The following is a 13968-nucleotide window of genomic DNA, read 5'->3' on the forward strand; positions in this document are numbered from 1 at the left end:
TTATTTCGAATCGATTTTTTTGTCTATCGAGTCGATTGTGAAAGTAATAATAGCTACAATGAGAATTTATCTGTGGTGCTGTTGCGACGCTGAGGTGCGACGTGACGTGACATTGACATTTATTTGTTTATAACAGAGTTCATAACCTCAATTACTGGAAACAATACATTTTATATTACAAAATTATGACAACACTTAACATGAAGGCTAAAATTATTTTAAATTCTCTTATAAGGAATTATTTCAAAGGATTATTAACATTTTATCTACAGGTGAGTAATTGATATAGCTTAAGGAAAAAAGTTTTTCAATGTATTACAAATTGATCTAAACCAATTATGTTATTGCATTATAGCCTGAAGATGCAGAACTAATGACGTGGACAAACCAAAGAGCGTTTCTTGATGCAACAGTTCACAGTGAATTATTAAAACGCTACCCAGTTAAAAACGAGTTCTCAAAACTTTTTTTCAAGAAACTGATAAGTTTTATTGAACCATGTCAAGAAGTTCACGATGATGTTTACGAATTCCTGTGCTCAACAATGAATAGTGAAAGCTCAGACATGTTTTGCTACCGTCACCATGTTATTGGCGATGGCCTGCGAAATATTATTACAATAAAGGAAACTAATAACATGGTTGTGAATGGGACCACTGGAATGCGAACTTGGGAGGTATATTATGTCACCGCAACTTTTTTTTTATTGGGGTGATATTTTGCATGATTCACATAGCATGTTAGCTTAGTCATTAATTTCCTTCTAATATAAAAACAATATTGCTAAAATATAACGACCTACATACATCTAAATGTTGACTATGTTTTCAGGCTGCTCTGATGCTAGCAGATTGGGCGCTATGCAATGAAAATATACTTTTAAATACAAAAGTATTAGAACTTGGTTCTGGAGTGGGTTTTACTGGGATCACCATAGCAAAACATTGTAAAATCAAGTCTATAGTTTTAACTGATTGTCATGAAGATGTGTTGAAGGCAATAAAGGAAAATATTATTATTAATTTTCCTGATTCCAATGATTCAAACAAGAACGAGTTGTCTGATTCACAGAGAAATTGTCAGCCAAATATAGGTAACAAATCATATACTTTGCCTGTTGTCTGCATCTATCTTTAGTCAATTGTTTTTCTTTAAGCTGTATCTATAACTGAGGTGTGCCAATAAAGAGTATTCTATCTATCTACTTAACTAGCATAAAATAAAACGACAAAAGATGATAATTCTGGTATCGCGAGTGTTGTTGTTGTTTTTAATAATTAATCTTTGTTAGTTTTTCTTTTTTATGATCATTTTGCAGATGTCATGATGTTGGATTGGAATGATGACGATGAAATACCTAGTCACTTGGTGCCAGATATTGTAATTGGAACAGATATAGTATATGACCCTTTAATTCTACAACCACTTTGTAATGTATTGCGACGGTTGTTTGACAAGAATGTTGAATTAGAAGTATACATCGCTAGCATTATACGTAATGAAGATACTTTTGATGAGTTTCTAAGGACATTGGGTAAGCTTAAAACTGAATTCAGTTTTATAGAATAACTATTGTAAAATGCAAGTCAATAAGTGCATGCTTTAAGTATATTTTACAAAATGACATTTATCTTTAGGTATACGTATTTTTCGACCTCATGTGGTCGCGACCCTCAGCCATGAGGAACCGAGGAAGAAGAAGATACGCATTTTCATAAAAAAATAAATGAAGCCTAAACACAAACCCTGAAAAAATTTACACTTTTGTCTTTATTTTAAATTGTTTTTTTTTTCATTTCAGAGAATAATGAGTTAACGTTTTGTAAAATGTCGCTGGAGCGCAGCCAATTAATTGATTGGAACTACAACAGTAAACAGAGAAATTTATTAAAAATAATAAGAAATAAAAAAATTGCAGTATATCTTCTTGCTTTTGATTTCAACATTCACAATTTCAATCAAATTAAATCTAGGTATATAAGGCCTAAGAACAAAATATATGACGAAATACACTTATTTTATACAAAATACTATATACATACATATATATTTTGGGACACCTACTTTGTCAGATAGACAAAGCGAGGAGGCAAATAAAAAAAATGTAGGCTTAGAAAATTTTAATTTCGCGCCTTTTTCTACTGACAAAGTGAGTGTGCCAGAGTATAGGTGTCTACATTCTATGCATGTGTAGTCTGGCAAACAACTTGTCAGCCAGTAAGAAGCAGGAAAATTATATTAATCCCTTTCTTTGGGTAGTAGTACTAGCGTAAGAGAAAGACAGTATAATAAGTATTTGAAGAACTTCCTCCATTTCCCCAGGATACCAATATTAAGTGTAGTCCAGATGGGAATCGGTCGATTTGATCAGAAAAGAAATTGGCGTCAATCTCCAATTTAATCACCAATTTTAGTTTTATGGTGATATAGCGCTCTTAATTTAAAAAAAAATGCCACCAAACGCGAATACTAGTCACAAATTGACATTCTTCCGTCCGCACCTCCATTTTATCGGAAAAGGTCACCTGGGATAAATGCGTCCCTTGAAGATATCTTCGAAACGCAACATATTATAACTATTGTCCCATCTGCTTTAAAAGTTCAGTTACCACACTTCGAACAGAGACGGTTGCAATAGTTCTAAAATGTTCCGTTTAGAAGAAATCCTTAAAAACGCATTTACCTCAAGTGACGCATTTACGCTAAATTATATCGGTTGACCAAATATTGATCATAATGAAGATATGTACGGCCTGATTTGATCGGACAATTTAATCAGATTGGCGAAAAATTGTCCCGTCTGGACTCCTCCCTCCGTTTAATGGTCATAGTGGACGGATGGGGGACGGTAATCGCTTGTCATCAGGCGATTCATCTGAATAAAAAAACCAGCCCTTATATACTCATGTACAAATTTAGAGGAACGCAAAAAAAGGTTTAATAATTACTGGATTACAGCACCTAAAGTAATTTCAAAATTAGTATTTTTTTTGCATTCTAAATTTGTCCATGAGTGTCTCCAAGATGAGTGTAGTTAAAAAAATAATGAATGAAGTATAAACTGCTATTATTTTTAATTTTGTTCGATGATATACTTTTCAGTTTATTAATCGATTATCGAAATCGGTTTCTTGCGCCACAACCCTACCAATCTATTCAAGCTTATATTTAACCTGTCGTTTATGTAATGAATGTTCTCATTTCACCTACAAATTTGTTAGGTATAAACTATTTGTTTTATTTTATAAAGAATATCAAGCAAAAGACGCAAATTTACATTAGTTTAAGAGGTTAATATTTAATTTAATTTTATCCGACTTTTAAAATCTCGTCTTTATTGACCCCGCATATTTTATCTGTCATTGTCACTGTTAACTGTCAAAATCATATGGTAACTTTCGGCTTTCGGCACTTGTGTGAGCTCGAGTCCTCAGCGCTCAGCCCTGAATATTATATATAGGTTTTTAAGGTTTTAGAAGTGCTCAATTGCTCAGAGTTCATTTGTGAAATCTGTTTTTTGTTTTATTGTTACTGGTATTTATATATGAAAATGTTTAGTAACGCTGCGGCATCAGAACCTGAAAGTAAATCCAGCCCTAATGCTAGTACCCCTACACAAGCTGGGCCCAAAAAGGAAGAAGCTTGGGGTTATGATTTGTATCCTGAGAGACGAGGCACCTTCTCCCCTAAAATAGGAAATGTACTTATTGGAAAAGAGGGAAAAGAAAATGTGGAGAAATTGAAATGTGAACAAAATGTTGTTGAGTGTGTTAAAACCAGTGAGTTTCAATATTCCTTAGCTTAGTTAATAAGGTTAATATAATATAATACCAAACTAAAACTATATTTAATTATGATTGCAGGTCCTATCGTGAAGCTTATGATGAAAGCGCTAAAAAGCTCTGGATGGTCAGTTAAGAATTTAAATATTTGTAATTTTTTTGTTTTTAAACATTTTGTTAAGAATATATTTATTATTACAGCCCCATAGATATTCGGAGACATCTTTCATGTGAAGTGTGTGATTATTCTGTCAGCGGAGGCTATGATCCCGAGCTCAATCAGGTAATATCGACTTTTTTACTGTTTGGCACTGCAGTGTATAAGGTTGAACTTAATATTTCTCTTTTATCAAAGAATTGATATTAAATTGGTATAACTTAACACAAATAGAATTATTTCATTTTAGGGTTCCGTACCCAAAGGGTAAAAACGGGACCTTATTACTAAGTCTTCACTGTCTATCTGTCTGTCACCAGGCTGTATCTCATGAACCGTGATAGCTAGATGGTTGAAATTTTTACAGATGATGTATTTCTGTTGCACAAATACTAAAAACAATCAAATAAATATTTTAGTGGGGCTCCCATACAGTTTGTTGCATGTTTTTTTGCTGTTTTTTGTGTAATGGTACGGAACACTTCGTGCATGAGTCTTTTCTATAACAGATAGTCAACAGGTGTTATAGGTACTTTTATTATTCCTACACTATTGCATCATTTCTTTAAATTACATTTTGATTTTTATGGTCAGTTTGAGGATGGAAACAGCATTCTAACTAGTTTTATTTTGTTTTCCTGTATCTTTTGTCTAATAAGATTAAAAATCTTTAAATAACTGACTTACAGATCGTAGTATGCCAGAACGTAAGCACACGAAAGGGCATGGTTCAAGGAGTCCTGGTCCACGAGATGATCCACATGTTTGACTACTGCCGGAACGAGCTTGACTTCAAGAACATGGAGCATCTAGCTTGCTCAGAGATCCGAGCGGCAAACCTGACGCATTGCTCTTTCACTAGCGCTTGGTCTCAGGGTGATGCTTCATGGACAAAGATAAAGAAGGCCCACCAGGTTGGTACAACTTTTAATACAGGTTGTCCAGTGGCAGATTTCGATTCCAAAATTTGATTAAAAAATAATAATACTACCAATTTCTTTTTATGAAAAGAACATGGATGCGGATTTAATTTTTTGAAAATCACATTAAATGTCGACCCTCGCTGTGTCCTCTAACCTTTTCAGCATATTCTGAAGTTAATGCAAAACTTACGCCTTGCGGTACAAGTGAAAATCCTTTGGTATGATACCGCGATACGCCTCAATAGCGTATGCACGCTGGTCTGCTGGCCAGTGATCCATTGTCATTTGTCACTAATCAATCCGCAAAACTCACTAAGACATCCCCCCGAGTCTCCCTCGCACTTTGCGTTCGAAACTTTTTGAATTTGAAATCGGAAATCTGCCGGGAGACACCTTATATATAATAGGGGCCCACTGACTATCAGTTGTTCGGAACTGTCAAATTTTTGTTCTAACTGACATTGACAGGCCGATATCGTCCGGCGGACTCGTCAGTGGGCATTTTTTTTTATTAAACCTAAGCACTTACATACTACAAGAGTAATTTACTTTAACACGTATTCTGAATGTAACTTAACATTCAACTGATATTTATGTAACATTTCAGGATTGCGTAAAAACGAAAGCTCTGTACTCAGTGTTGGCAGTGCGTCAAATCGGCAAAGCTGAGGCTGTGGACATCATCGAAAAGGTATTTCCCAAATGTTATGCAGACCTGGAACCCATAGGCAGACGGATACGCAGAAACTCTGATGACATGATCAGAGTGCTTAGAGATGCCTCTTACTATGGGTATGATTGATATCTATGTAGATTATAGCTATATCTATTAAAGTGTATCTTTATTAAATATGTAGTAGTCATTTTATTTAGAGTTGTACACACAACTTTTTCCCGGATGTTTTTATGTTATTTCTACTCTGAATCACAAGCTTATTCAATCCTAATACTTAGGAGAAAAAGTGTCTCATAATTTCCATAATTTTTTTGTGTCTTCCATTACATTAACGTTTACAAAGTCGATGAAAAATAGTAATGAAGTAAAACCTTGGGATAATATTTTTCCTATTAGGAACGAAACAGCTTGTGATTCTGAGTAAAAATAACATAAAAATAAAAAAATAAAATGGCCCAGTAGGTGAAGAGTAGAATGTATTAAGATTGTTGACATGTAGGCGGGAATAAAATTGGCGTTGAATTTAATATAATGTCTTTTATTTCATTATTTACAGAATCAACATTATTAGTTACCTTTTACATTATTATTGCTTAAGAAATCAAAGCACTATTTTATACAGACCGTTCCCATTTCATTTTACATTCTCGAGTAACAAGCATAGTGTTATAGAAAAGGCACAAATTTATAAGCTATATATAGTTGTAGTTTCGAAGCTGTGTCTAAAATATCCTAAAATATTGTAATAGTTTGGCTTACATTAGCATTTTTATACCTAGGTTATCAATGGTTCCTTCGTGTTTATTTAAGGCATGAAGATGCAATAGTAATCCTTATTAGCGAACGTCACATATTTATTTTATCAAGACTTCATATAATATAAGTATTTTATCGCAGCAGTCCTGGCTTTGTTTGTTTGATATTATCTCACTTATAAACTTATACTACTTACCTACATATATGTGTCACGAGTAGAAAATAAATGTGTGTGTAACAAGAGAGCAAAGTTGTACTTTGCTGCAAGTTTTTCTAACTAAAATTTTTAGCATAGCGAAAGTGTAAGTACGAGGAGCAAATAACTTTCGTCTTGTGTGGCACACACAACTTTCCACCTCAGTTGTGAGAACATAATATAAGAAATAAAACGTAATTACATTTATAAATGGGTAAATAATATTTAAAAAAAAAACTTACTAGTCGCGTGAAATAAAATAACTTTTTCTTCGTGCGATGAGTGCAGTTAGCAATTTATCGATTTTGCTTAGGCACTGTTTTATAGCAGCAAAGTAACTCTTTGAAAAGTGCACCCACACCGCAGTTAACTATTGTGGTGCTCCACACTGCGGTGTGAATGCACTTTAAAAGCCAATTATTTTTATTTGGTTTTTCTTTGCTCTTTAATAGAGTGTTGGGTAACACTGTTTGATTTAATAGCAACTCAAGTCTTATAAAACTAAATTTTAAACAACTCGTATAAGTAATTTTTACCCGTCTGCTTGTTAAGACTCCAATGCTTTTAATGAAGTGTGACTTAAAACAATCGGGTCCAATAATAAAGACTCCGTTATCCGTTTGACGAGGGCAAAGAAAATATCCGTAAACTATGGATTGGATGCAAAGTCAAAGTACCTTCCAATTAGTTGTATTGTTTTTGAATTTTCTCTAGAAATGATTCGAGAACCTGCAGAAGACTCGTCTCAAACAAGTTTAGAATAACTCTTCATTTATATATATACATATATCTATACCATCAGGGCATCTGTCGTTTATACTATAGGTACCTACATAAATTTGTGCTGTTATATAACGCGCGTTGGTGTTAGCAAGCAAACGGTCTTGATACTTGCTTGAGCATAGCACAGTTAGCATGAGATGTGTAAAAATGTATCTAACTACAAATCTAGGCTTTAGCCTCTTGCAATCACAGCAATAGGTAAACAGAATTCGGATATATTGAACTCTTCGCTCGTGTATATATATATAGTTGTTGCTGACTGTACAAACACATGCCTTCACTGAAAATAATCTAGGGAAATAAGGGTTTCCGGCAAGCTCGGTTCTCTATACAAACGTAGTTACGCTCACATTTTAAAACTGAAACGTTGTACTTACAATAGGATAAGGTATATGTCTAATTAGTTTATGTAGCTTCAAATATCATAGTAAAAAAAATACAGCGAATTTAAGTTTTTCATACAAAACTTGTTTTTGCTCTATTTCGTTTGTTTTATAAACTGGAGCTATATAAACTAACTAGCTGTTGCCCGCGACTTCGTACGCGTGGATTTGTATGTTGGTGGTTATATATTCTACATGAGCATAATATAGAACATTACGCAGCAAAAGATATCCGGTTAATCATTTGTTAATAATTATACAACGCATGAAATTTATCTTTCACAAACTACGAAGTTTCAAGACCCTAACTGAAAAAAATTGTTCCCGATATAATCCCTCTCGACCCTCTTAGAAGATTTACAAGTCCACTATTTAAAAAAGTATCCGCTCCCGAAACTATTAATACAAACTTTTCAAAAACGGTGTAAGTAATCAGTTTTCGTCTATTTTAATATAATGCCCTTTTTACCAAGTTTCAAGTTCCTAGCTTAAAAGAAAATTTGTACCACATATAAACTTACATCCCCTTTTTAACCCCTTTAGGGGTTGAATTTTTAAGAACGTTAAAATAACTGTTTTGGAATCTTATACAATGCATTTCTAAGAACTTAAAAAAATGTTTGACCTCCATACAAACTTTCTACCACTTTTTCACCACCTTAAAGGATGAATTTTCAAAAACGCTGAAATTACTTTTCTAGTATTTTAATAATATGCCTTTATACAAAGTTTCAAGTCCCGCACTCAAAAAAATTTATGATCTCCATACAAACTTTCAACCCCTTTTTCACCACCTTAGGGGATGAATTTTGAAAAACCCCTTCTTAGTGGATACTAACGTCATAAAAGCTATCTATTGTGAAAAATTCAGCTCTTTAGGTCCAACGGTTTGGGCTGGGCGTTGATTTAAGTGAGTCAGTCAGTCAGTTAGTCAGGACTTTTACGTTTATATATGTATATAGATTACAGACCTAGATATACCTCATGTCATTGTATGTGCAAAGTTTCATTACAATCCAACACGTACTTTTAAAATGAGAACGAACGAATGGGAATGATGCGGATGATGAGATGAATGGGAAGGTGAAATTCGGCCGAGCTTGCCGGGGACTCAAGTGAGCATATTAAACGTGCAACAAAATGTTAAGATAACATGATGAGACTTTGTACACAAGGCTGCAGGTTTTCCGATCGCTTACTAGGATGAATTCACGGATCTCTACCCTACTTTGGCGCCCGGTATTGGGTGCTTTAGTCCTATTAGAAGTTTTAAAAACTTCAACTTGATTTGTTGTTTTCGTTATTGATAAGCCCCCTCAACACTCGTGCGCGAATCGCGGCGCGAAGCCACGTAGTCTGGAGCGGGCTATATACGTAATGTCAACATTACACGATTCGCAGTGTATCTCGGACGCATTAAATTCGAATAGGGCTCCTTATATTTCTGTTTTATAGCACGATCCAATATTATTATGGATATTGGAACCAACACTAGTTTATCGGTGACCAGTCGCTTATAGATAATGTTTGTCCTATATCGATATAGTTTCAGACACCCAACTAAATGTAAAACGGCTATTACGCAGCACGTATAATGTCTCATTATGACCATAATATAAAGAGCTTTTAGTATAATCATCTTCTAGCTAAAACCACAGGTTTGGTCACGTATTGAAACACTTTGTAATATTAGGTGCTTAATATATACTACTAAAGTAAGTACTGAATGATTGACTAGATTGGAAAACTTAATTTAACTTAAATGATATTTAAATCTAAGCGATAAAATTTTAAACAAACTTATGTACATAACCTACACAGTATAAATTCTTACTGAGCAGTCTTACTACATTATTTTAATATTATAAAAGTTATTTATACAATTAAATTCACTGAATTCAGTGAAATTCGAATAAAAATATCTCTGGCCACGTTATTACGTAAATAATTATTCTTATCTTTATTATTGATAATACAATTGATATTTAGAATCGGAGTTTGATCCAGATACTCGTTTTGACTGTAATTCAGGCTTTTTCAGAGTTTTTGACGGTCATGATAGCAAACGGATGGATTTCTGCTAAATGCAAACTTCGGAAATCGCATCAGTGTGATACTGATAACTAAGCATTTAAATTTTTATATTAGTTAAAAGAAAAATAGGCAGGAATGGAAAGATTGGCACGCCTCTGGTAGGCTTCAGAGGGTCTACCGTGAACCACTGGGCCTACTCGTGTATATAGGTTTTATGCTTAGATACCCATATACATGATCAATTTTAAAGTTACTTGCCAAACTGCTTATGCAGTTTGTTGGCGAGTAATGCAGTTTGTTGGCGAGTAATGCAGTTTGTTGGCGAGTTTGTTGGCTTATAAAAGTCTAAAAGGGGTCTGTATTATAAAATAACTAATTAGCGTCGTTTGAGGCAATAAATTTAATTAATGAAGGCTTAAATTATTAGGATGTCTCTTGGCTTAGTAATGATAAGGAATATCAGTGTGTACGTATCATTATTTTCTTCTGTTCATTTTCAAGAAGTTCGTAAAGAGATTTCGCTCAGCCAGCAACCGGCAGTATAGTCGTACAGTATGATGACAAAGAAAATTAGCGCAAACTTAGCTGTTCAAAATATAAAGCATACATCGGAAAACTTTTTCAGCCTATGGCTGTGCTAGCGCCTAGCGCCTTCACATAGTAAATAAGTATTTGCAGTCGAATATACGAATTTGATGAGATGATATGAAACTTAGCATGGAAGTTCAAGTAACATATATCTATATCTTGGAATTGTAATAAAAACATTTAAGCAAACAACAGCGAACGCAAAGATCGCACGCAGGAGCGAGTAAAAATTTTTCATTAAAAACTTTTACACGTTTTATTTACTTATTTATTTAATCTTTATTGCACAAAAGAAAATACAAATGTACAAAAGCCGGACTTAATGCTACAAGGCATTCTCTACAAGTCAACCTTCGGGCAAAGCAGATAACTTGTAGGCGGTGCAACATCATGTTGTAATTACAAAACAAAGTACAGTACCGGCCAATAATATATCACCTTTGAGTGTTTTTGTATGAGCTTGTATAGAGTAAACAATATAGGTTAGTTTGTAGATTGCATATTTTACCTACTCGTCATTTTATACAAATATATGATGAATACTGCAATGAAATACTGTGAATTACAATAGGATACTCAGCATATTACTAAAAAACCTCTATGAAAAAACCATTACATATGAGCAATTTTTCTCATTGCCCGTACAAAGGAATACTACTAGACTACCTAAAACTGAGGTGGAAGTCACTCACAAATACAAAAAAAAAGTTATACCTCTAAAACATGGAGGTGATATATTATTGGCCGGTACTGAAAATTATACGATCCTAAACACAGACAAAAGAATACATTATAATGTTAGTAGGTATTTTTACACAACTCATACAACTAAACAAATACAAGTAATATAAATAATACATAGGTATAATACATGCACATATAAGTAAAAAAAATACATATACATACACATACATAAGAAATCAGATGAAACTAACAAAATAGAGACGCTAAGAATAGCGTTTTATTTATAGGTATTGCAATTTTTAGCAACACAAACAAATACCAGACAGATATATGTTACATAAATGTTCATGCCAAGTTTTATGTTCTTTCAGCTTGTCGTTTTAAATTGAGAGCGTAACTTTGATTGTATGGGAGTGGGTTTATGGTAGAGGGTTCCTGAGACTTAAGCCTAGGCTCACCTCACCTCACGCTCAGGCACCTCATTGCCTGCTCTCACGTGCTAGTCATTTTGAAATGTAAAGCCAGACTCGTTGAAAAGAAAACTGATGGAAAATGTTTCAGCTCCATAAAGTAAGTACCTAGGTAATCTTATTATTGACATCGGTGTAAGATAATATTACAATAATTTCACCACTACGCAAAGCATCTGAGCAAACTTACGAGGATAATGTATGTATATGCACGAGCAAGTTTAATGGTCCCTTATCTACCGTATTTTAGGTTGTCTAACTCACTAGCGCTCAAACGTAGGTAATGTGGGCCAAAATTATTTTCGTTGTCTTGTTTTTAACCACTCTGTTACGCTTCTATTTTTGTCTTTTGTCAAAAAAATTAAAAAAAGTTGAGTGCTTAAGTAATTCTCTTGAGAATAATTAAAAACTAAATTTCACCCCGTACAAAAAGCTCCACTCCGTCAATTTTTTTAGGACAAAAACAAGACAACGTAATGAATTTTGACCCAAATGTACTCAGGTAATATTAAAAATAAAGGGTTAACAAGAATAGACACTTGAAGTAGATATAATGGCTAAAAGTAATAAAGATAGTTACCAGTAGTTAGTTATTGACACTTAGGTACTTTTAACCGGACTCGACTAAAACATTTAATTTCAATTCCTTTGAATGTGACCATAAGTCATAGTTACCTATGTACTTTTATTACCGGTTGTTTGGGTCATGGGTATTGTCAGTTCCTGCACATAAGTGAGGACTAGCTGTGAAATATAGACAGTCGTCATGTTCAATTTCAGTTAATATCCATATCTAGTTAAATTAGGAAACATTTTATTTAGATTAAGTTCCATATTGCAAAGTTTTGCCAAGTTGTGTGTTTGCAACAGGCGAGCGTTTACACTTGTCATTATTTTTTACATCAGTAGATTGATTGATACTTCGTCTTTATAAACATACCTAATTATTAAGTACCTAATAGAGAAGATTGGTATTTTTTTATAAGAAGCTTGTGAACATAAGCGCCAACTGAAAGTTTTACTGTATTTATCGAAGCCAAATTGAGGTGGGCACAAGCTGTTCCATACTTCATATTCATATGATTATAGGTAGTAAACCCTTCGCGTTATATACCTATATGATGCGTTTTACGCTCTTGTGACATATAGGTACTAAAACCTTTCCTGACTGGATTAAAGGCCGATTTTAGGGCACACGATTTTATTGATTTTAAGGATATTATATCGATTGATATGGGTTTGTAGGTATGTATTAGCATAGATAGGTATATTTGTTACAAAGGCACAAGACTTGGTTCTGGACGGTTGTAATTAATTGTTGCAATTTGCATGTACCTACATTATACCTTGATAGACAATGTGACACGGATCTTGAACGGTGACATCTCTTGGCACTTCAAAAAGCAACCGTGGTCCTAACAAATAGAAGTTAAAAATAAACTTCGATTTGTATATTGTCAAGCTCAGCATCACTCAAAACCCGTGGCGATACCTAAACAATAAACATAGGATATGAACATTTATACATGTCCCGTCATCTTTGTTCTTAATATCGTAATTACATATATACATTTAAATATTGTCCTACAGCGTCGTCAAGCATAGGAAAGTACATAAGAAATAGCGAGATATAATTATATCAAATTAACCTAAGTATTTTATACTATTACGGAACACTTGAAGATAATTTTAATTATTTTTAATTTCGTTGTAAAATTAACCTAATTTACGTAGATTGTAAGTAGTATAACTAACGTTGTATAATCGACTAGCATTTGTCTAACAATATTTACAATTAACACACATCGTCTAGCACAGGCACTTTTCACATTCAATGTGATCGTAAATCGTTTGACACTTTCACTTCGGCGGGTGCCGGTGCACTTCACTCAGGTACGTGGTCCAGTATATAATATTGAAGAGCACGAAGCAGCAAGGGAAGAGAATGAGCGCGAAGCGGTCAAGCGTGCCGTGCTGCGCGCCGCAGAACATGATGCCCTTGTCGATGCACGCTCCCGCCCGCGCCAGCGCACCTTGCGCGGTGCGCCCGCCCAGCGTCTCCATCATCGGCGGCGAGTCCTACCGGCCAAAACACTACACTACACAACAGCCACGCAATGGACAACATTCAGCCGAGCGCCCCTCCCTCCTCGAGTCTACATACCATTACACATCAAGGCCTAACATGCGCCGCAAGCTGAGCACTACTTAGATATATAGTTTAATTAAAACATTATTTGCTACGTAAGCGTATTAAAAATTACAAAAATTACTTAAGCGTCTAGTACAATACTTACACGGTGTCAATAGCGACAGTAAAGGAAGGAAGACGTAGAAATTTCAGGAATTGTTAGCCTAGTCTTGCGCGTGATTTTGACTGTCTCTCTACAATTGATATTCTTCCACCTAGACGTGACCGTCTACGACCTGCGATGTGCTATAGCCACACTGTGCAGTGCCTTTAATTTATCTTTACCTTACTACTCGATCTTGACTCAGTTCCGACCTTATTTTTTCTCCAATTCCTTTTCCCCGA

At 34.4% G+C, this 13968-nt stretch overlaps 3 protein-coding genes across 7 annotated transcripts in view; 2 read left to right on the forward strand and 1 right to left on the reverse strand.

The window, feature by feature from the left end:
• The first annotated feature begins 103 nt into the window (after positions 1 to 103).
• LOC134742296 (protein-lysine N-methyltransferase EEF2KMT) lies at positions 104 to 2401 on the forward strand. The gene is made up of 6 exons (XM_063675347.1): positions 104 to 272; positions 356 to 676; positions 832 to 1093; positions 1319 to 1534; positions 1802 to 1973; positions 2323 to 2401. The coding sequence occupies exons 1-6, from the start codon at positions 186 to 188 to the stop codon at positions 2399 to 2401; spliced, it is 1137 nt and encodes a 378-aa protein (XP_063531417.1). The 5' UTR covers positions 104 to 185.
• A 1010-nt stretch (positions 2402 to 3411) lies between these two features.
• On the forward strand, positions 3412 to 6058 carry LOC134742408 (mitochondrial inner membrane protease ATP23 homolog). Its single transcript, XM_063675549.1, has 5 exons — positions 3412 to 3779; positions 3864 to 3909; positions 3984 to 4065; positions 4629 to 4853; positions 5470 to 6058. Exons 1-5 carry the CDS (start codon positions 3545 to 3547, stop codon positions 5662 to 5664), a joined length of 783 nt encoding a protein of 260 aa, XP_063531619.1. The 5' UTR covers positions 3412 to 3544; the 3' UTR covers positions 5665 to 6058.
• Positions 6059 to 7116: 1058 nt separating this feature from the next.
• The window catches only part of LOC134742387 (glycine receptor subunit alpha-2-like), a 37196-nt gene continuing 30344 nt past the window's right edge, over positions 7117 to 13968 (reverse strand). For all 5 annotated transcript variants that reach the window (XM_063675507.1, XM_063675506.1, XM_063675505.1 and 2 more), the window contains one exon: positions 7117 to 13511. In XM_063675507.1, the coding sequence (XP_063531577.1) occupies positions 13293 to 13511 (219 nt within the window). In that variant the 3' untranslated portion in view covers positions 7117 to 13292. The remainder of the gene's footprint in view (positions 13512 to 13968) is intronic.

This window comes from Cydia strobilella, chromosome 6 (genome assembly GCF_947568885.1).
Source record: "Cydia strobilella chromosome 6, ilCydStro3.1, whole genome shotgun sequence".
Taxonomy (NCBI): domain Eukaryota; kingdom Metazoa; phylum Arthropoda; class Insecta; order Lepidoptera; family Tortricidae; genus Cydia; species Cydia strobilella.